The following is a 21644-nucleotide window of genomic DNA, read 5'->3' as shown; positions in this document are numbered from 1 at the left end:
AAAATATATATATATATTTAATTGCAACATATTCAATTGAATAAAAAGTTATAATTAACGTAATTTTAATAGCAACATTATCATATATCATGTATATAAATACATTTTTTAAAATAAATATTTAAAATATATTTATGAAATTTTATCTGTATTAAAAAAATCTTCGTCATTATAATAAAATTACTAAAATGAATCGTTATCATAAAAATTTACGAACCGAGCAATTAAATTTTCAATTTCTAGATATGCTAAAATCTTGTATCAAAGGAATACGAGAACAGGTTAATCTTATTAAGCAATTTCTTGATACACGTAAGAAAGAATTAATTCAGGAAAACAGGTTAGTTCATAATATTTATAATAAAAAGAGTTTTAAACATAAAAATTTAAATTTAAATTTAATTCAGGATAATGTTTAATGATCCATATTAAAAGCAAATTCTTTTTAAATTTTAATTTCTTTTTAAATAATTGAATAAAAAGAAGTCTTTTTTTTTAAAATAAGAATTATATTATTATTAACAAATAATTATTTATAAGTTTGAAAATAATAATTATACCAGATTTGTCTTATTTTTTTGCGAATAGTTTGCAAAATGAGAAACTCAGTGTCGCCGCTGTAAGATACACTCACATATTCTATAAGTATATTTTAGACGAACTCATAAATATGGAACAATTATGCGAAGAGACTTTCATACGTTTGAACATTGACTTAATAACATCAATAAAAGGGCGCATGCAACCACCATCTTATATATTTCCGGAAGAGATGAGAAAAACTTGTCAAATACATCATGATATATTTGACGAACCGGAGGATGATGAATTCTGTCATTGCACTTGGAAGAATAAAACTACATGGGATCTTGATGATACTCAAAATATCTTGAAACAACCAAGAAAAGAAGAACGAACGGAATTCGATGAGCATGATTTGAAGTTTATGCAAGATATTGTTTGGCTAAGAACAAGTATGTTCTCCTTGCCAAAAAAGCGAATCGATTTGTAAGTAACTTCTTTAATCTATTATTTCTTTAAGACATTTCATTCTATTTCAATATCCTTTATTTAATTCAAACTTAAATTGCTTAAAACTATATAAATAACCTTTAACCAACAATATATCAACTTCTATATTTTGGCCTCTAGAATTGATCGGACTTTTCAAAAATATCCTATGAATATATATTAGTATATATAGAGAAATAATAATATAAATAAATTAATTACAAAGTAAAATTGATAAATACTAATCGTTTGCATTATAAAAAAAAACTAATATTTAATTTGAAAATAATTTTAACAAACATTATAATACCTAGAGATTTATAATGGATGAATAAAAATACATATAAATATATATATTTTTTTTATTTATTAATTTATTATTAATATTATTAATGATAATAAACTTTTTTTAAAAGGAATGATCCCGTTTTCAAACTTGCTACTGATATGACTGATATAAATGATATTCAACAACCATCATCAATCGTAGAGTTTCTTCAACTTCTTAAGGACAAGGAAGTTTACACTGTTTCCTCTCTGAAAGATGAATTCTCAAAATTGAACAATTTAAAATTTGTTCATGGAGAATTTAAGATTAACGATGTTTGGACAAAAATTTTAGATCTTTATGGACGTCAATATAGTTCGAAGTGGCATTTAATTCTTCGCCCACAAATCGAGAAAATTGCAACGAAACGTTTGATACCTTTGTTACAATTAGACGCACGCGCTACTTTTGACTTCATGTCGAACGTTACGATGACAAATTTTGTATTATCGAAAACAGATTTAATTCCTCTTTTGACAAACAAATACGATGCTATTTGGTTAAGGAGCATGAAGTTACAGTTTCAAAAAATCGAACAGAAATCTGCAGCTGCGACACTAATACAAGCTCATTGGCGTGGATATTCGGTAAATATTACTTTTGTCGGACAAAACGCTTTCCACTTTCGCTTATTTTTAAATTCTATCGAAGTAAAGTTAAGTAAAGTTTAAGAAAAATAAAATAAAAATGCATAGAGATAAAAAAAATAAAAAATATCTAACCCATTTCATTTTTAGTTACGAAAAAAGAAAATAGAATCGGCACTTCTTTACATAGCCGCCAGTCTCATGTGGTTTTTCTGGATCTCGTTGAAGACAAGGAAAGAAATGCATCAACGTTATCTAAAAAAGATGCTGGTTTCTTTGCAAGAAACTCGAGATCTTACTCAAAAGCTTAGTATAGAATTCGATTCGATGATACAACAACCGCACGTAGTTGTCCACCTACCATCCTTGGGTTATCCTTTAGAATTTCGCGAGATACTAAATCCAAAAATGTTAACCATTTATCAAAATATTTCGTTACTGCGAATATGTTTCGTTCGCAATCTAAACAGCGAGGTGATCTACATCCTACCCGTGAAGCCTATCAAAGACATATTAATAATGTACAACGATTTCATCGAGTCCATATCACCTTCCGAAGGAATCGCGAAACGAATCACATTCATCGCTCTCTCGCAGATGGATACATTTAAAAAACTTTCTTTAAACGTCTCCAGGATCCTTCATTGTTCCCAGGAATCGATTAACGAGATCAAAAAAAAGATCGAGGGAAAATTGGCTTACTTCTTGCCTTACATCGTCGACGAGTGTGACATGAGATTGGCCGGCACCCTGAAGGTTCCTTTATTGAGCCCCGACATGGAGGCGCAAAGAATACTTCTAAACGCCTCCAACATGTGCGAGATAATCGAGAATCTTGGCCTCTCTCAACCACCCCACAGAAGGCACATAACAGACTTTGAAAGCCTTTGCTCCTCTTTGTCCGAGTTAATGGTCCTTCACACCGAAATCAGCACGTGGTTGTTCAAGTTGAATTATGGTATAACGGGCAAGCATTGCGGATTTTTTCTCATCAATCACATCAGCGTTCCGTTCATGCCGCAGTTAAGGCGGGAACGGGAAAAGTTTGAGGACATTTGGGAACTCCAACCGGGTGTACGAAGTGAGTATCTTAATAAAATGAAGCAGCATATACCGTTAGTTATACGGAGCGTGACACGATTGTCCAGAATATATGCTAATTGGGATAAGTTTTATGAACATGTGCAAAAATTTGGATGCATAATCCAAGCGATTCCGCCTGATCCCGAATCGGTTCAACTTTCTTTGTTCATCCCAGCGAAAGTGACCAAAAAGGGACCTAAATGGTTGGGTAGCGCCAATAGGATAAACTTAGGTATCATTTTATATATTTATACATTTATCACTTCAATATTCATATCAATTTTTAATATCTGAATATTGGAAAATAACGTTTTGATTATTTTTTTTTTTTTTTGTTTATTGGTTAACAATGTCAAAATGAATTCAGCAAGTTCAAATACGAGCACTTTTTTATCTGATTATGTATTATATGTAAAACGATTGAAAGTAATCTCGAGGAGTTATCTGAAAATAATTGAGATAATTAAATAATTCATTCCACATATATTCTAGGCATAAATGTAAAGGCGAAATTAAATTAATTATATAATTAAAAAAATAAATTTTAATCAAAATAAGCTCTAATCGATATATACATTCTCAACCAACTTCCATGTTTAGAGCGCTTAGAATTGAATTCTCTAAAAATGGCTTACAAAGTGTGCCATAATAAATATAAAATATTTTAAACATGAAATATTTTCTATTTTTTTAACATAATTATCAATTTACAAATGAAAATAAAATAAATTTTTTACAATTGCAATAAAAATAGTCATAGCATATGAAAATCAAATTTCATTAAAAAACATAATATTAACGAAAATAGATCTCAAAAACTTAATTTATGAATGGAATAATGAATAAAATAATATGATATTCTTTTGTGATTTATAAATGTCTTATTTTATTAACAGATCGATATGGTACAACTATTTATATGTTACCTCAAACTTCTGTGGATATTTCAAATTTACATCCAACAGTGAACAAATTTGCTAAAGATATACAAAATAGAGGATACTTTGGTTATTTAAGCGTCGATTGTTATTGCTATATGCATAAACAAGAGGAGAGACTGATCATATTAATATTAAACGTATTTCCTTATTATACTTCTTTGCAAAGTTATATCGAGTGGATGAAATTTGCAATTAATGGATGGTACAAGTAAGTAAAATAAATCGATTTAAAAAATTTCTTTTTAAATTAAAAAATATTTATATTTGTATTTTTTAATCATTTTTTAATTTATTATCTTATGTCTTCTTTTGAAAGAATTTTTTAAATAATATTTTATATTTAAACAGTGTTGACACTGATAATTTTATCAGTGATGTTTCAATAACTTCGCAACTGGAAAGAAGGAAATCATCTCTTTTATTAACAAATAAAACAGTCGATTGGAATGAAACTGTAGAAAGATTCGCGGTTGCAATTACGCAACTACATCATAGTAGATTTTCCAATTATAAATGGTCTAATCTCAAAAGTTTATTCGAGTCATGTAATGTACGTTTATTTACTATTTTTTTTTTTTTTAATGCAATACATTTCATTCTCTTCTTTATCTATCATAGTATTTTTTTTTTCGAATTACAGATTTGTTATGATAGAATAAAAAAACAAGGATGTAGCATACTTCTACACGATGGAGAAATTCGAAGTCTTGCCCAGATGGTCGCTGTTAGCCCTGCTATGAGCAATACGTTGAAAATGATACATAAATGTTTGGAAAAATTGCATACAACTTTGTTAATGAAAACGAAACAGAAGCCAGAAACAAATTTACAAATCCTTAGTGACTACTTTTTGAAACTTTCACTCAGCTATAGTGATTATATTACCGATAAATGTCTACAAAATTTTTAAATTATTACGAATTATCCATCAATATATATTACTACTTTTTATTGATAATATAGAATATAACAAATTTTTGGCTTTGAATATTTATTTTGTAATTCATTCAATTCATTAATTTTTAATTTCTTTATTATTTATATCACATCTTTATTATTTATATTATCATAATAATTTATTCATACAGTGATTAATATGATTATTAATCTCTTTATAATAATTAAAAGTATTCATTACTTCATATTTAACATACATATATAAACAGACAGACTATAGATTTATGAATCAATAAATGTTGCTAAATTCTCACATATGAATCGTGAAACAATAAATTAGCTTGAAATAATATATTTCATCAAATTTTAACAAAGATTAATGCATTTTTTATCATTATTTTCTCACAATTTAGTGATAAACGATGATTCAGTATTATTATTGGTTCATAAGGATAAAAAATTGCCTGTTTATGTTAACTTCATTATTGGTGGACTATCAGGGTAAAATGTTCAATATTTTTTATATTTCATATCTTTTTGTTCAAACTTGAAGATTTAAATTTAATTTTTTATTGTAAAATTTTAATAAGAATCTTTAAATTTAAATTAAATAAAATATATTAGAACAATATGTTCCTTTTCTAATTCATAATTAATAATAAAATATAAAATATAAATAAAATATAACAAATATAAAAATTCTTTCCATTTAAAAATTAATGTAAAATTTTTTAAAATAAAAAGTTTTCTATATTTATCTTTAATTTTTTTAATTCTTAACACTGGCCTTTTATTTTCGCTCGTCATGCAGTATCGTGTCACAAACTTCAGTCTATCCTATGGATTTAACTAAGTTACGTATGCAAATTACACGTTTATCTTTGAAAGAGACAATAACACACACTTTAAAGGAAGTTGGAATTCGGGGATTTTATGTTGGTTGGACTGCAGCTATTCTTCGACAATTAACATATAGCACTGCAAGACTTGGTTGCTATACTACATTATATGATCTCGCCCAGTAAATATATTATATCTAATTTAATTAATTAATTCCATATTAATCCTTAATCAATTAATTTGATTTTTTAAACAATATTTTTTCTCATATTTTTTATATATTAATCATATATAATATATATTTATATCAATCATTCATTATATATATATATAAATATTATAAGATTACAAATTAATTAAAGAAAAATAAAATTTAAAATTTAGAAGTTATTTTGGTCGTTTAAATTATGCTACAATGCTCGGTATTGGAATGGTGTCGGGTACTGTTGGTGCATTTGTTGGAACGCCATCCGATTTGATTTTAGTTCGTATGGTAGGTGATCTACAATTACCTCCTGGTGAGTATTTTTCTTAAATTGACTAATAAGTTTCATCCTTCTTTTCTAAAGAATATATGAAAATTTTATTTGTGCAAATTATCTGTGTGAATAAATTATAATAATAATTATTATAAGTAACATAAATAAAATTTCAATTAAAGAGAGTTGAGAAGAAAATTAAAAAAAATTTTTTAAATCTTATATGAAATAATTTATATTCAATTTAATATTATAAGATGAATAATTTATAGAATTTTCAAAACATTAATATTTTTCTAAATTAATATTAATCTACATTAATATTTTTCTCATATTTTTGAATAGATATAATTCTATTTATTAGAATAAAAAAGAAGAGAAAAAAAGAATTTTCAATCATGTATTGCTATAGAAAATACTTGTTTTTCATGATATACTATTTTAATATTTTTTTTTTACAAACTTTTGTACTTCGATATTCTATTGAATATAATAACAAAAAAAGAATAAGATATTAAAATAACACAAAATAAATAAATAAGAATTTTTTGACGAAGTTTGATCTTCCTTTTTTTTTTTTTTTGATTAAGAAATACTGGAAAAACATAAATTAAAGAATGAATTTTTAGAGAAACGACGGAATTACAGAAATGCTTTCACTGGATTAATTACTATTTATAAAACGGAGGGTATTGGTAGATTATGGAGAGGAGCTGTACCAACGATGACTAGAGGGGCACTTGTGAATGGAACTCAATTGGGCACCTACAGTAGAGCGAAAGTATCATTACTAGATACTGGTATATGAATTATTAATAGCTTATCAATCTTAGAAAAATATCTTATCAATTGAATAGATTTGTAAAATAATTATTTTATTATTTTTCTAATTAGTCTTTGAAAACTAACTTTTTTAAGTTTTAACTTAAAAACTTAAAAAATTTTTAAAAATTGAAAATTAAATATAATAATTAAATAAATTAATATAATTATATAATTATTTTTGTTGTAATTTTTATTTCTTTTATCTATAAAAAATGATTTATTAATTTTTAATGAATAATTATAAAAAGCTTAAATTAGAATTAATTTTCATAATTCGTACAATTATAAAAAAACAAAATTAATTTTACATATATATAAAATTACGTATAATATTAATAACTATAGGTTTCTTTGAAGAAGGTTTATTATTGTCATTTATCGCATCAATGATCTCTGGAACAGTGATGTGTTTAGCATCACTTCCTGTGGATGTAGTTAAAACTAAGTAATTCTTAGAACTTTAATTATTATATTTTTATTTATTGATAAAAAATATTCTTATTTTTTATTCGTATTACAGAATACAAAATTGGACTTTACCTACGAAACCACCAAGCTTACCTCGGATGTTAGTCATAACAATGAAAGAGGAAGGAATATTTGCACTTTACCGTGGATGGTTTCCATATTATATTAGATCAGCTCCTTATGCCGTGATTACTATGATATGCCTTGAACAGTTTAAATACGCATATAATATGTTCTTTGTAAAAGATTAGATTTAGAATTTTATTTTGATGAATAATATCGCAAAGAAGATTATGAATAACGCGTGCTAAAAAAAAAGATTTTATTCTATTATTTTTCCATTTAATTATATGTTTCGTTGTTTACAATCTAAATAGAATAATACTTTGACAATAATTAATAGAATAATTTAATGTAATAATGAATATAGGATTCTTTGATTTTGTAATTTTGTAGAAATATATTAATATCATAATTTTGTTTATAACACTAAATATAATATTACAATATGATTTATTGCCAATAAATTATAATCTTAAAATGAAATATTAATGTATATCTTTAATAGTTTACATAATGTATAAAAATTATGATAATAATAGTAAAATATTAGATAAATATTCTATTCTAATATAAAGTGATAAATTAATAGTAAATAAGTGTGTAAATTAATAAATCAAAATTATTTTTCAATTTAAAAGTTTTCTGTTTTTTATGTAAGCATAAATAAGAACACAAATATATAATTCAATTAAATTTTTTTTATCAAAAAATTAACATACATATATATATGTTATATATATATATATATATATATATACGTACAAATATTGATAGTTATCTACATAAAATACCATCTATATAAATTTGCTATTTGTTCATTAATTATAAATGTTAAAACAGTATGTGGACCTATTTTGCAGTAGGTAGGCCAAAAACCTTTCCAAAGTGCAAAAAAACCTTCAGTCTTCGTTATCGTTATCAACATTGTTATCAAACCAGGTGGTTTTGCAACACCTTTTAAAGTTTGTATTCTGAAAATATAACATAAATGATATACATTTACAATATTTTTATTTTTTTAATATATAACATTATTATGCTAAATTTCTTTAATTACTTTTAAATTTTATTTTTTTTTTTTTTAATTAACTTTAAATTAAACATGCAATTATAATATTTCGTAATCAAAAGAGATACAATAAGAGATGCAAATAATGTAAATATATGCAAATCATCAATTATAACAATTATAATAAATAAATTTTATATAAAAAAATTTCTTGCTATCGAATTAAAATTATGTAGAAAAATTTTATTCTTTTATATCTATTAATTATAATGTTTATATTATGTTTTCCTGTAATTATCATTATTTCACAATAAAAAATTATTATTATACAAGATTACAACTGTTTATTCGAATTTAAGAAGTTAATAGCTGATTAATACTGTAATTAATCACGAAAAGTAATATTTAAAAAATATAAATATTAATTTCAAGTCATATTACAAAGAGTTATTAACGTAATTCATAAATATGAAAATCAACATTATTTTACCTTGTTTTAGCTATATCAAATGGCATAGAATTGAAGGTAGTAAGGAATCCAGACAACATTGATGCAAAAAAATGTAATTCAACACTTTCTGGGATATTCACTGTATAAAAAATATATATACTATTTCTATTAATATTAATTCATTTATATATGATATATTTGATATATATTCTTTTAGAAAAAAATAAATAATATATGTAATAAATGAGAAAATTAAGAAATTCATAATAACTTTTTGTCGCTATTAAAAATTTTGCTTGACTGTATGTTGCAAGCTGAGAGATATTAACAATCACTGCTCGACCCATTGTTGCTACACTTCCTCTCCAAAGAGTGGTAATTCCTTCTTCCTTAGCTATCCTCGCGAATGCGTTAAATACATTTTTGTAATTTCTTCTCTGTTCTATAAAAAAAGAATAAATACAATTTAACAAATTAAACAATTCACTGAATTGAATAAAATTAATTAGTTTGTATGCTTTTTTTTGTTAAAAAAAGTTAAAAAAATATAAATAATTTATTGAATGAATGAACATACTACTTATCTCAATCTCTTAAAAGTATTTATCATTGAAAGGGTTAGTTATCAAGGAATTACTAGATAATAATTACAATAATTACTAGATATATGATTTATCTTTATTTCAAAGTTATTTAGCATGAAAAAGATTTAATGATGATGATTAAGAAAATATTGAAGATGGAAAAAAAAATTTCGGAAAGGAAAATTTAAAAAGAAAATATAGATATTTAATTATATGAAATAATTCCATAATATGTAATAAAAATGATGTATAATTAAATAATTTAAATAACCTTTTGGCAATCTACCATCAGCGGTCATTCTTACGAGAACAACTTCTGCTGGTGTACCAATAAAGGCTCCCGAAGCTCCAGCCGTAGCTGCCATTAGAGCTAATGTACCAAAATTGGGTTTCGTTACGTACTTCGTCCTATTATAAAGTTTAAATCGATAAATCTTTAAAATATTATGTAAATTTTAAAATAATATAAAATTGCTCGATAAAAAAATTACTCGATATATTCATAGAAAGATGATTTAATTTTAAAATAAATATTACTCACTTCCAATATTCTTGTAGTTGATTATAAATACCAAGTCTTACAGTGGTGTACGTTGCTTGTCGTAAGAGACCAGCGCTAAGGCCTGAATAAAACTTCAAAATTGACTCTTCTTTGTATATGGAAGCAATTACATTAAAAAGCGAAGTCTTTTCCTTTTGTACTTGGATCCGGGTTTTTATTACATCCATGGGATGAACTACACAGGTTGCTGCCATACTATAATTTTTCATTTCATGTATTGTATTATACGATTTATATTAAACAAATAATAAAATCTCTTAAAATGTAAATAATTAAATAATTAAATTCACATTTTATACATACCTTAATAAATTTATACATACTATAGATATATGTTTATTTTTTTTTTATTTATATTTAACTATATATATATTTATAATACTTAACTTAGGAAACATTAAAAAATAATAAAGTATCTAAGATTATGATAATTTACCCCGAAACACCAGCATTTATAAAAGTAAATACTGGAGGTAGTCGCTCTTTTTTCTTTTCTGACATTTTCAATATTTTTCAAATTTTTGAATAAATGTATATAAATAATATAAGTAATAATTCTTCGATAAAAAATATATTGTTAATATTCTTTGTAATAATATCTATAAAATTGTCATGTAAAAGTTGCAAAAATATAGATCATAATAATTAAAAACACATATGAACACAAACAGTATACAACAGTATTGCATATTAACCTAACAATAAAATGACATATATGGTAAAATATTATAAATGTGGTTCATAACCACTTGTATACATTCATATAATAATAAAATTAAAAGATTGAACATATGTACATAACATTTATAAAATTTCTCTATATAGACTTTCTATCTTGATTGATAGAATCAGTTTTTTAGATAATATAAAATATAAAATTGAATAAAAAGATAGTAAGGATATTTTTATAAAATTTCTGAACTTTGTAAAAATATTTTATAAAAAAAAATTTTTCACGTTTTATGAATCGAAGAAGATAATTTATCTTCATCATCTTCCATTTTAAAATCACTAATTTTTACGTGTCATTTATTTTTAATTCAAAAAGTTGGTAATAATATAATTTTATTTTATTCAGATTCAGTGTGAATTTTTTGATATTTAAAGATTTTAATTAAGTAAAATAAAATTTAAGTAAAATGTATGAAAAATAATTAAATTATTTCTTTATTTTAAATAATATTTTATTACCTATCTAATACTTATTGTAACATTTTATTTTTGAATTTGATTTCATCTTTGAAAATCTGTTAAAATTAAGATATACATTTTTTTTAACTTCTTTACAATTTTTAAATATTTAAAAAATGCTTAAGATTATACATACATAATATTTTAAAAATATTTTAAAAATAGTTTATTATTGATTGAAATGAAATTTAAAAAATTACTCAAATTACTCAAATTTAAAAAATACTCAAATGAATGTAATTAAAATACAATTTATCACGACTTAAATTTTTTTAAATTTTTACTTCTATAAATCTCTCTCTCTCTCTATATATATATATATATATATAGTGTTTTCAAAAAACTATTTGCTTTTACGTTTCACTTTTTCACACATACGAAATAAATATTATTTTACTAAATTTTTCAATTAATAGGGATAAAATTAAACATTAAAATTCTTCTGTTACATATAACAGATTTTTTCCTCGGGAACAAATTTTGCACTTCTACGAGTTTTCCGTTTCCTTTTAGGTTTCGTGACGATTGTTTCTTCTTTTTTCTTCGGTGATAATAAGCCCATTTCTTCTTTGCATTTCTATAATTTGAAATTTAAATTTCAATATAAATTTCAAGATTAAACTTTTTGCTATATAATTATTACACGATATTAGAATAAATTAAAACAATATACCTTCACGGCCTTAAGAATTGGATAAAGCGGTCTCACTCCTTTAGACTCGTTTATAACTTCTTCCGCGTAATCGAGAATCTTTTTATTCTCTATATCGATAATCTTTTTCACAATTGGAGTTTCATCTTCGTCAAGTCTCGCTTGCCTTCTTTCTTCTTCTTTCTCGCTCTAACAGAGGAAACGAAAATTGTTTCTAAATTCTGATTAATAAAATAATTCTAACTCTCTTAACATTTTTCGTACTTACAATATATTTTTTTATCTCTTTTCCATATTCTACTTTTTTATTCCAATTTTTCTTTTGCTCCTCGATTTCCACTTCCCTATCGTATTCATTAGTTTTATATCTTTGCATCATTTCCCACATCTTCATATCTTCATCTTCTTGAAGTTGCTTCAACTTTGTATTCAGACGCTCCGTTTGAAAATCTTTTATCTCCTTTAACATTTTTTCACGATTTTCTTTTCGTATCCTTTGATTCTCCTGATAATTTGCCTCCTGCTCTTCTTGAGCTTTTTTTAAAAGTTGTTCCTCGTTAACTAATTTTTCATTCAAAATGGCACGATATTTATCGTCTGTTTTAAAAAAAATAATTAATCATTAAATACATAACTGAAATTTTTGTTTCGATTATCATTTATTTATTAAAGAAAAATGTAGATTTTAATAAAAATCAATTTACATATCTGTTGGGCGTGCTGCTCTTTCTCCTCCTTTTTTTTTAATTTTAATGATTTATGAAGCTTTTGAATTCGCAATTGAGCATTTCGATAGATCTCAATTGCTCGATCCTCAAATTCGTCTTCGTATTTAAGCTCGAGATCGAATTGTTTCTTGTCCTCTATAGCTTCTTTGAAAAATTGTTTTAATTTCTCCTTTTTGTTTTGCAGCTATAAAATATATTTATTTTATTATTAATCTATAAGAAATAATAATAATAAAAAAAAATAAATAATACATGTACAAATATTAAATTTTTCTCTTCTAACTTGTTGTGCTTCGTATTCCTTTATATCTTGCAAAAATTTGTTCATATTTATTTGATCTTGTTTCTCAAGTTCGAATCTTTTTTTTTTCTTTGTTTCCTCGGTATTTTTAATTTCTTCTATTCTGTTAAAAATTAACGAACAATTATTGAAATGTATATATATATACGTATATAATAAATAGATATTGTGTGTGAAAAAATTTACTGTTTCTTCAACTCGGTAGCATAATTTATTTTTTTCTTCTTCTGCTTTTCCATCTTTTCTTTCGTTTCTTCTTCGTATTTTGCTATGTCTTCTTTCAACTTATTCACATAGGCATTTTCCTCATCTTTATCTATTTTTTTAAGAGTTTCTCGAAATTTTATTTGAGCATCCAATTCTCTAAAGCACTATTGAAATTACAATAAACACAATCCCAAATCTAATCTATTATGTATTAATTTCAAGAAATTAAAAAAAGAAAGAAACTAAATGGAAATTGAAATATTTTTTATCTAAATTTAATTCAAAATCACGATATCTCTATATTTCTTTATTTAATATTCACGTATTAATTAATTATTATTTTTATATCATTATTATATCATGACATTTGTAATAATTTGTTTTTAAATACCTCAGAAATCAGAAGACCTTGATTAATTTGTCTGCACATCGGTTTTTTGTAAAGAATGAATCTTTTTGCTTCTTTTATTATTTCTTCCCTTTCCGCTGCTTTTTTCTCAGCAGCTTCCTTTACGAATCTCTCTCTTTCTTCTTTTTCTTTCTGTTCTCTCGCCAATCGTTCCTCTATTCTTCTCTTCTTAAAGATCTGTTGCGAAATAAAGCTCTTATCTTACTATTATATTTACGACTAAACTATTTAAACATTGTTCAAAACAGTCTTAATAATTTTCCAATATATTATTATTATTATTATTATTATTATATGATATATCGTAGGAAACAAAATATTTAATATATATTGTAAGGAATTTTTATAAACATTTAGTCACTTCTATTTTTTTTTTTGTATTTCTAATAATTATACCGAAATAAGTAAGTGTTGAAAATTTGTATTATAAATAATTGCAAATAAAAATAATTATAGCGTCTCTTCTTAAAATTATTTTAGAACGTTTTTAAAGATCGCAATTCAAATTAAAAAAAAAAACATTTTTTTGGAATAATTTGATTCTCAATCGATATTAAAAACGTAATATATTTTATAGGAATAATGCGCAAATTGAATTACGAAAGAAAAATTTGAAAAATTAAAAAGATACAGAGTTTAGAGTAAAAGTTAAAAAATGCGAAACATACTTCTTTGGTAGATGTTATAACACTTTCTTTTTCTTTCACTTTTTCTTCAGTGTCTAATTTTTTTTCATCCTTTCCCACTTCTTCTTTAATAGTTAATTTTTTTTCTACCTTATTCTCTTCCCTTTCCGGTTCTTCTTTAACATCTAATTTTTTTTCTTCCTTATCCTCTTCCTTTTCCAATTCTTCTTTAACATCTAATTTTTTTTCTTCCTCATTATCCTCTTCCTTTTTCAATTCTTTATCAGGATTCGATGATTTCTTCTCCTCATTCTCTTCCTTCTTCTTTTCTTTTACAACATTTAATTTTATATAATCCTTCTTCTTGGAAATGTACGATGGATTCGCACGAAATGAGCGTTGCAAATATTTTGGAGTTATTGCTTCTACACCATTTTTTGATATCTGATAAAGAGATTTTTATTATAAGAATTATTTATATAATTTTATAAATAATAGAAATCGCTAAAATTAAAAAATAATAACTTACTTTAACACTTTTCATTGGTTTTACATTTTGGCGATATAGGCAAGTGGTAGGTTTCACATTTTCAATTATTTGATTTTGTACCATAATTATAATTTCTTTAATACGGTATAAATGTTATTGTTGTATGTAATGATACAATGTAATAATAAAATAATAAATTGATAAAATTAATATAAATTATTATTATAAGTGACAAGGTTTCTTTCGTTACTGATATTGCGGATAACTTTAAACAGCGCAATCGTTGTCTTGGAAACCAAATTAAAATCAATCGATAAGATTTAACACTATTACAATTTTCATAAAGATCATATAAAAGATCATTTACTGTTATTATAAAATACGTTTCTTTCGTTAAAAATATTTAAGTGTTTTAAATTTACAAAATAGGCATTCAATTGCTTATTTTGCACTTAAAATTAATTTTATATAATAAAAAAGAAATTTATGCAAAAAATATATAATATGTATAAAATAGATATTATTTAGTGATAAAATTTCATAATCGCAATTCTTTCTTTTTCTATGTATTTAAATTAATAAATAAATTCAATAGATATAAAGATTTTTTAATAATATATTTTAAATATTGATTAGTAAGAGTATTTATTTACCGATTAATAAATGTATTTTCATATTCTATTACTATTTATATTTTTATATGTACATTATATTTTTTTAAATTATATATATATTTTATAAAATATTTTTATAAAATATAAAAGAAAAATATGATTCTATTAAAATGAATAAAATTCTACGTTATATTATTAAATAATAATTAAATTTTAACATTAAGATTTTTAGAATTAATAATCAAAAAAGAAAATGATATTTGATCAGATATTGAAAACGTACATCTTGTATGTATTAATTTTTCATAGGAAATGTAGAAAAGGAGAGCAACGAATGAAAAAGGATGGAGATAGAATAAAAATTGTGACATCAGCGCTATCTTCAGAGTGCCGCAAATGAAACTAAATAAACAAGGAGAGCAAATAACAAGAAAGAGATAGATATATCTTTCAAGTAGGTAAAGTAGAGTAAGAATTGAAAAGTAACGCCATCTCTTGAGTATTTTTAGATTTAAAGTTTTTGTACACTTAACATATGGCGCTGATGATCAATTCCTACCTTAGTTTATTCTGTTTCCTTTATTACTCCAGAGATGGCGCTACTAGTTAATTCTCTCTATCTCTGTCCTTCTCTATTTATTTGCTCTCTTTGTTTATAAGAGTTTCATTTGCGGCACTCTGAAGATGGCGCTGATGTCACAATTTTTATTCTATCTCTGTCCTTTTTCTGTCATTTGCTCTCTTTATTTATGTGTTTCATCTGCGGCATCAAAGATGGCGATGATTGTATCATTTTTAAGTTATTTCTGTCTTTTTCCCACTATTTGTTCTGTTTATATATGTTTGATCGGTACGTCAATTGAATTCGTTTTCATTATTTTTCTTTCAAAATTACTTTATTTATTTTTTTTGTTAAACTAAAATCATAAAACTTTAAAAATTATCTTTATTGATGTTTTTGTTACATATCTTTTTCTCACAATCTTTACTTACTATTTTAATTAATTAATATATAATTCGATTTCCTATATTATTGTTATTTTTAATACATATTTAAATATATATATAAAAATATATCTTTAAATATATATTGTTAATAAAAAACTATTATATAATTATTGATTAAATTATTATAACAATTCTTAATTCAAAAATTATCTTAAATTGTAGCTTTCTGGTTAATAGTTGTTACTAATTAGTAATAATAACAAAAATTACATAACAATTTATCACAGTAAGAAACGTTGTTAGATCAATACAAGAATATTTGATCGACGGCAGTCTAAGTTTTTTAATAAAAAAATAATCCTATAGATTAATTATTAGATTACATAAATCATATACAAAATACAAAATAGAAGAAAGAATATTTGACAACAATCTTTAATTTCTTTCTTAATTAAAGAATCATCTAATAGATTTAAATTTAAATATATTGTTCATAAACTCTTCTTTATATTCCTTACATATTCTACAATATATTTTTTGAAAGCAGGCGATAATTCTTTTATTGCTTCTTGCATATGTTCATATAAAATTGTTATAATTTCAGAGATTTTATTTTGCATTTGTTCCTCGGAAAAAAGTTTTGCACAAAAACTTTGTATCAAACTTTCTTTTATGTAGCACCATACAAAATGAACTGCATTTGATAAATATTTTTTGCACTTAAAATTAATTTTATATAATAAAAAAGAAATTTATGCAAAAAATATATAATATGTATAAAATAGATATTATTTAGTGATAAAATTTCATAATCGCAATTCTTTCTTTTTCTATGTATTTAAATTAATGAATAAATTCAATAGATATAAAGATTTTTTAATAATATATTTTAAATATTGATTAGTAAGAGTATTTATTTACCGATTAATAAATGTATTTTCATATTCTATTACTATTTATATTTTTATATGTACATTATATTTTTTTAAATTATATATATATTTTATAAAATATTTTTATAAAATATAAAAGAAAAATATGATTCTATTAAAGTGAATAAAATTCTACGTTATATTATTAAATAATAATTAAATTTTAACATTAAGATTTTTAGAATTAATAATCAAAAAAGAAAATGATATTTGATCAGATATTGAAAACGTACATCTTGTATGTATTAATTTTTCATAGGAAATGTAGAAAAGGAGAGCAACGAATGAAAAAGGATGGAGATAGAATAAAAATTGTGACATCAGCGCCATCTTCAGAGTGCCGCAAATGAAACTAAATAAACAAGGAGAGCAAATAATAAGAAAGAGATAGATATATCTTTCAAGTAGGTAAAGTAGAGTAAGAATTGAAAAGTAACGCCATCTCTTGAGTATTTTTAGATTTAAAGTTTTTGTACACTTAACATATGGCGCTGATGATCAATTCCTACCTTAGTTTATTCTGTTTCCTTTATTACTCCAGAGATGGCGCTACTAGTTAATTCTCTCTATCTCTGTCCTTCTCTATTTATTTGCTCTCTTTGTTTATAAGAGTTTCATTTGCGGCACTCTGAAGATGGCGCTGATGTCACAATTTTTATTCTATCTCTGTCCTTTTTCTGTCATTTGCTCTCTTTATTTATGTGTTTCATCTGCGGCATCAAAGATGGCGATGATTGTATCATTTTTAAGTTATTTCTGTCTTTTTCCCACTATTTGTTCTGTTTATATATGTTTGATCGGTACGTCAATTGAATTCGTTTTCATTATTTTTCTTTCAAAATTACTTTATTTATTTTTTTTGTTAAACTAAAATCATAAAACTTTAAAAATTATCTTTATTGATGTTTTTGTTACATATCTTTTTCTCACAATCTTTACTTACTATTTTAATTAATTAGTATATAATTCGATTTCCTATATTATTGTTATTTTTAATACATATTTAAATATATATATAAAAATATATCTTTAAATATATATTGTTAATAAAAAACTATTATATAATTATTGATTAAATTATTATAACAATTCTTAATTCAAAAATTATCTTAAATTGTAGCTTTCTGGTTAATAGTTGTTACTAATTAGTAATAATAACAAAAATTACATAACAATTTATCACAGTAAGAAACGTTGTTAGATCAATACAAGAATATTTGATCGACGGCAGTCTAAGTTTTTTAATAAAAAAATAATCCTATAGATTAATTATTAGATTACATAAATCATATACAAAATACAAAATAGAAGAAAGAATATTTGACAACAATCTTTAATTTCTTTCTTAATTAAAGAATCATCTAATAGATTTAAATTTAAATATATTGTTCATAAACTCTTCTTTATATTCCTTACATATTCTACAATATATTTTTTGAAAGCAGGCGATAATTCTTTTATTGCTTCTTGCATATGTTCATATAAAATTGTTATAATTTCAGAGATTTTATTTTGCATTTGTTCCTCGGAAAAAAGTTTTGCACAAAAACTTTGTATCAAACTTTCTTTTATGTAGCACCATACAAAATGAACTGCATTTGATAAATATTTTGAACAAAATTGAGATTGTGTTATTAAAGTAAGAGATATTTCAAATATTAAAATAAAAATATTTGGAGCATTATTCATACATTTCATATCATTTAAAATATTATCAAATTCAGATTCATATTCTTCTTTGCTATTATCATTTAAAAATACATTTTTTAATAAATTCAAAAGCAAATCTTTTAATATGAAGAACATATCTTTACTATCATTATTTTCATTATTAAATAAAAATTTCTTTTCACTTGAAAATTGATCATTATTAATTAATATTTCTACAAATCTCATTGGATTTAACAAATGAACGCCACAAATTATTAATTTTCCATTTTCAAAAAATATAATGGTTTTTTGTGTGGAAATATTACCCAAATTATTTTTTAATTGTAAATCTATCTTTCTATTGATATAACGTATTACTTCAGCATTTTCTGACACTTTATCTGTATTGTTTGTAGCAGCAATATGTTTTGTACGATTAAATTGTCTACGAAGATGTTTAGAACGCAATGTAGATCTATATTCATCTAAAATTTTACCTTGAGTAGATCTAATGAGATCTTCTGCAAACTGTAAATTTATAACTGAATTACCAAAGAATAATAAATGAGCTGACAGAGATACCATATCTAATATATGAATTTGACCTTCTTTTTGATATCTTTGGTACATACAATATGCCTGATATCCTACACCAAAACCATTAATACCTAAATTACTTAAAACTAATGCATTGTATGCAACTTTAGCTGCATTGCTTATATCACTACCATTTTTTATAAGTTTAGTAAGAATAACATTTCCACTATTGCTTATTAAACCAACTGCACTGCCAACTATACCTAACCACGAACAAAAGGAATCTCTATTTGTTAATCCTATACTTTGTTCATGAGAGCTTCTATCTATTAAATTCTGTATTGATCTACCAGTTGTCCATATACCACTTGCACCAGAAGCTATTGTCGCACCTGTAATTGTAACAGTAATATTATGCTTTTATTTATTTTATTGTTATTTTTATTCTTATTATATCTTAAAGCAAAAATTAATTTTTGGACAATACAATAATTATATTATTGTCAACATTATTATATTATTACACATTTCTTTTAATTAAATTCTGTAAACTAAATATAAAATACAATTTTATATAATTTACCTATCACAAATGGTCCAATGGGTGTAAAAACAGATGCTATACCCAAACCAACTCCACATATACTACCTAATGTAGAAACTATATCTCCAAGATTAAGAATACTTGTTTTAAATCTACATGCAGGTGAGTTTAAAATTTCCAAACACACTGTTGAATATTCTTCAGTAATTTCATAATTTGAATTAGGATGATAAAATCCATCTTTTGGAAGAACCATTGTACATTTTGGTAAAGTATTATGTTTTATATAATCTATCCAACTTTTATATACTCTAGCATTTATATCAATATACCATGTTTCTTTCTCCATACAAGTTTCATTTGAATGTCTTATTTTAAAAATTGGTGTTGAATATATTTGAATTGTATCTTTCTTCTCTGAATTAATTATTTCTTCTTTTTCTAAAGTAGTTTTTTTATCTGAAATAGTTTCTTTTTCTGAAGTTGTTTCTTTATCTAGAATAGTTTTTTCTTTTTTTGGAGTTCTTTTAGCAATTTTTCTTGAATTAGATACTTGAATGAAATTATTTTTAGTACGAAATGATATATTGTAAATTACTCCATAATGTATTGTTTTTTCATCTATACATCCTTCACCATATGCAAGTACTTGCTTATAAATCATATTTATAATATTGTTGGCATCAGATGAATAATAAAGTGCATCAGTAACATCTTTCATTTTTCCATCTTCTCCTATTTCTTTATCTTCAATGTATACATCTTTGTTTTCCTTATTTTCTGATGGAGGTCCAAAAATTGCATATCCAATATTTTGTCTTAAATATTTATATTCATTTGCAGTATACTTTGTCCATTCTGGTAAAAGTTCATAATATTCTTGTTGCTGTAATTTAGCAACTTTTAACATTTCATTCTATAAAATTACAAAATATAATTAATATATATATATATAAACAAAAGAATTAAAATTTCATATATATATAATAATTGATATTTACCCAATCAGTATCAGAAATTGACATTTTATTTATTTCAAATTTATTCCAATACAATAAAAATACAAATCTTATTTAGAACATATATTTATAAATTAAAATAGTAAAGTTATTTATTAAAAAATTTAATTAAAACAATTTAAAACAATAAAAATTTTATAAATTTTCACATGTTATTTTTTAACTTTAACATTTTAATAAATTAATAATTAAATTAATATTTTTTAATAAATTAATAATTAAATAAAATAATTTATTTATTTTTTAGTTATTTAATAAAAGGATTATATTAATTCTCTCACAATATTAAAACTATCAGGTAAATTATATTTACAGAACAATTATATTTAGAGAATAAATATTTAATCGTCACAACTATATATATGTTCTTCGTGTATCTTTCACTAAAAACTAAAATAATTTGTTTTTATATATAATATTTTTGATTATCTATATTTTATTCTATTAAATTGTATTTTCTATTATATTTTCTATTATTTTCTATTATTATATTATATATTTTCTTTTATTATTACGATGATAACTGTTACATCAATACGAATATTACAAAATTGACTTAAGTATTTATTCGTTTCTAAATTTTTCTAAATTCAATAAAAAATTTCGCAACTTTTTGTAATTAAAAAAAATATAAACACTAATATGAAACGCAATTTGTTTTATAATAC

General features: G+C 23.4%; 5 protein-coding genes across 5 annotated transcripts; 2 read left to right on the top strand and 3 right to left on the bottom strand.

Annotated features, from left to right (window-relative positions):
- Window positions 1-38: 38 nt before the first annotated feature.
- Window positions 39-4924, top strand: LOC100864326 (IQ motif-containing protein H). The gene is made up of 7 exons (XM_086914649.1): window positions 39-340; window positions 589-1008; window positions 1428-1926; window positions 2077-3241; window positions 3906-4158; window positions 4299-4500; window positions 4591-4924. Exons 1-7 carry the CDS (start codon window positions 189-191, stop codon window positions 4858-4860), a joined length of 2961 nt encoding a protein of 986 aa, XP_086770775.1. The 5' UTR covers window positions 39-188; the 3' UTR covers window positions 4861-4924.
- A 211-nt stretch (window positions 4925-5135) lies between these two features.
- Window positions 5136-7833, top strand: LOC116415056 (mitochondrial 2-oxoglutarate/malate carrier protein). Its single transcript, XM_031919084.2, has 6 exons — window positions 5136-5348; window positions 5659-5868; window positions 6072-6205; window positions 6796-6966; window positions 7337-7436; window positions 7512-7833. Exons 1-6 carry the CDS (start codon window positions 5227-5229, stop codon window positions 7708-7710), a joined length of 936 nt encoding a protein of 311 aa, XP_031774944.2. The 5' UTR covers window positions 5136-5226; the 3' UTR covers window positions 7711-7833.
- A 367-nt stretch (window positions 7834-8200) lies between these two features.
- LOC147656544 (mitochondrial 2-oxoglutarate/malate carrier protein) lies at window positions 8201-11155 on the bottom strand. The gene is made up of 6 exons (XM_086914659.1): window positions 10565-11155; window positions 10108-10323; window positions 9838-9974; window positions 9254-9424; window positions 9022-9121; window positions 8201-8493 (listed from the first exon to the last, which is right to left on the bottom strand). The coding sequence occupies exons 1-6, from the start codon at window positions 10627-10629 to the stop codon at window positions 8301-8303; spliced, it is 882 nt and encodes a 293-aa protein (XP_086770785.1). The 5' UTR covers window positions 10630-11155; the 3' UTR covers window positions 8201-8300.
- A 301-nt stretch (window positions 11156-11456) lies between these two features.
- LOC100864092 (uncharacterized) lies at window positions 11457-15005 on the bottom strand. The gene is made up of 9 exons (XM_086914637.1): window positions 14772-15005; window positions 14285-14686; window positions 13599-13793; window positions 13187-13371; window positions 12983-13103; window positions 12676-12883; window positions 12240-12568; window positions 11993-12160; window positions 11457-11896 (listed from the first exon to the last, which is right to left on the bottom strand). The coding sequence occupies exons 1-9, from the start codon at window positions 14853-14855 to the stop codon at window positions 11765-11767; spliced, it is 1824 nt and encodes a 607-aa protein (XP_086770763.1). The 5' UTR covers window positions 14856-15005; the 3' UTR covers window positions 11457-11764.
- A 3097-nt stretch (window positions 15006-18102) lies between these two features.
- On the bottom strand, window positions 18103-21091 carry LOC105736578 (uncharacterized). Its single transcript, XM_086914727.1, has 3 exons — window positions 20959-21091; window positions 19997-20873; window positions 18103-19805 (listed from the first exon to the last, which is right to left on the bottom strand). Exons 1-3 carry the CDS (start codon window positions 20980-20982, stop codon window positions 18616-18618), a joined length of 2091 nt encoding a protein of 696 aa, XP_086770853.1. The 5' UTR covers window positions 20983-21091; the 3' UTR covers window positions 18103-18615.
- Between the last annotated feature and the right edge of the window lie 553 nt (window positions 21092-21644).

Source organism: Apis florea, unplaced genomic scaffold (assembly GCF_048593485.1).
Source record: "Apis florea isolate Af1SG1 unplaced genomic scaffold, ASM4859348v1 contig_3696_pilon, whole genome shotgun sequence".
NCBI lineage: Eukaryota > Metazoa > Arthropoda > Insecta > Hymenoptera > Apidae > Apis > Apis florea.
This window is presented reverse-complemented; position numbering and strand designations above follow the sequence as displayed.

Excerpts from the sequence above, each read along its gene's own strand:
- LOC105736578 (XM_086914727.1), bottom strand. The coding sequence starts at position 20,982 with ATGTCAATTTCTGATACTGATTGG. Across the intron at positions 20,874-20,958 it reads CAATTTCTGATACTGATTGG|AATGAAATGTTAAAAGTTGC; the intron begins GTAAATATCAAT and ends GTAATTTTATAG. Across the intron at positions 19,806-19,996 it reads CATTGGACCATTTGTGATAG|GTGCGACAATAGCTTCTGGT; the intron begins GTAAATTATATA and ends TTACAATTACAG.
- LOC147656544 (XM_086914659.1), bottom strand. The coding sequence starts at position 10,629 with ATGTCAGAAAAGAAAAAAGAGCGACTACCTCCAGTATTTACTTTTATA. Across the intron at positions 9,975-10,107 it reads CAACTACAAGAATATTGGAA|GACGAAGTACGTAACGAAAC; the intron begins GTGAGTAATATT and ends ACTTTATAATAG. Across the intron at positions 8,494-9,021 it reads TTTGATATAGCTAAAACAAG|AATACAAACTTTAAAAGGTG; the intron begins GTAAAATAATGT and ends TTATATTTTCAG.
- LOC100864326 (XM_086914649.1), top strand. The coding sequence starts at position 189 with ATGAATCGTTATCATAAAAATTTACGAACCGAGCAATTAAATTTTCAA. Across the intron at positions 1,009-1,427 it reads CCAAAAAAGCGAATCGATTT|GAATGATCCCGTTTTCAAAC; the intron begins GTAAGTAACTTC and ends TTTTTTTAAAAG. Across the intron at positions 1,927-2,076 it reads CTCATTGGCGTGGATATTCG|TTACGAAAAAAGAAAATAGA; the intron begins GTAAATATTACT and ends TTTCATTTTTAG.
- LOC100864092 (XM_086914637.1), bottom strand. The coding sequence starts at position 14,855 with ATGGTACAAAATCAAATAATTGAAAATGTGAAACCTACCACTTGCCTA. Across the intron at positions 14,687-14,771 it reads AACCAATGAAAAGTGTTAAA|ATATCAAAAAATGGTGTAGA; the intron begins GTAAGTTATTAT and ends TCTCTTTATCAG. Across the intron at positions 12,569-12,675 it reads GCAGCACGCCCAACAGATAT|ACGATAAATATCGTGCCATT; the intron begins GTAAATTGATTT and ends TTTTTAAAACAG.
- LOC116415056 (XM_031919084.2), top strand. The coding sequence starts at position 5,227 with ATGCATTTTTTATCATTATTTTCTCACAATTTAGTGATAAACGATGAT. Across the intron at positions 5,349-5,658 it reads ATTATTGGTGGACTATCAGG|TATCGTGTCACAAACTTCAG; the intron begins GTAAAATGTTCA and ends CTCGTCATGCAG. Across the intron at positions 6,206-6,795 it reads TGATCTACAATTACCTCCTG|AGAAACGACGGAATTACAGA; the intron begins GTGAGTATTTTT and ends ATGAATTTTTAG.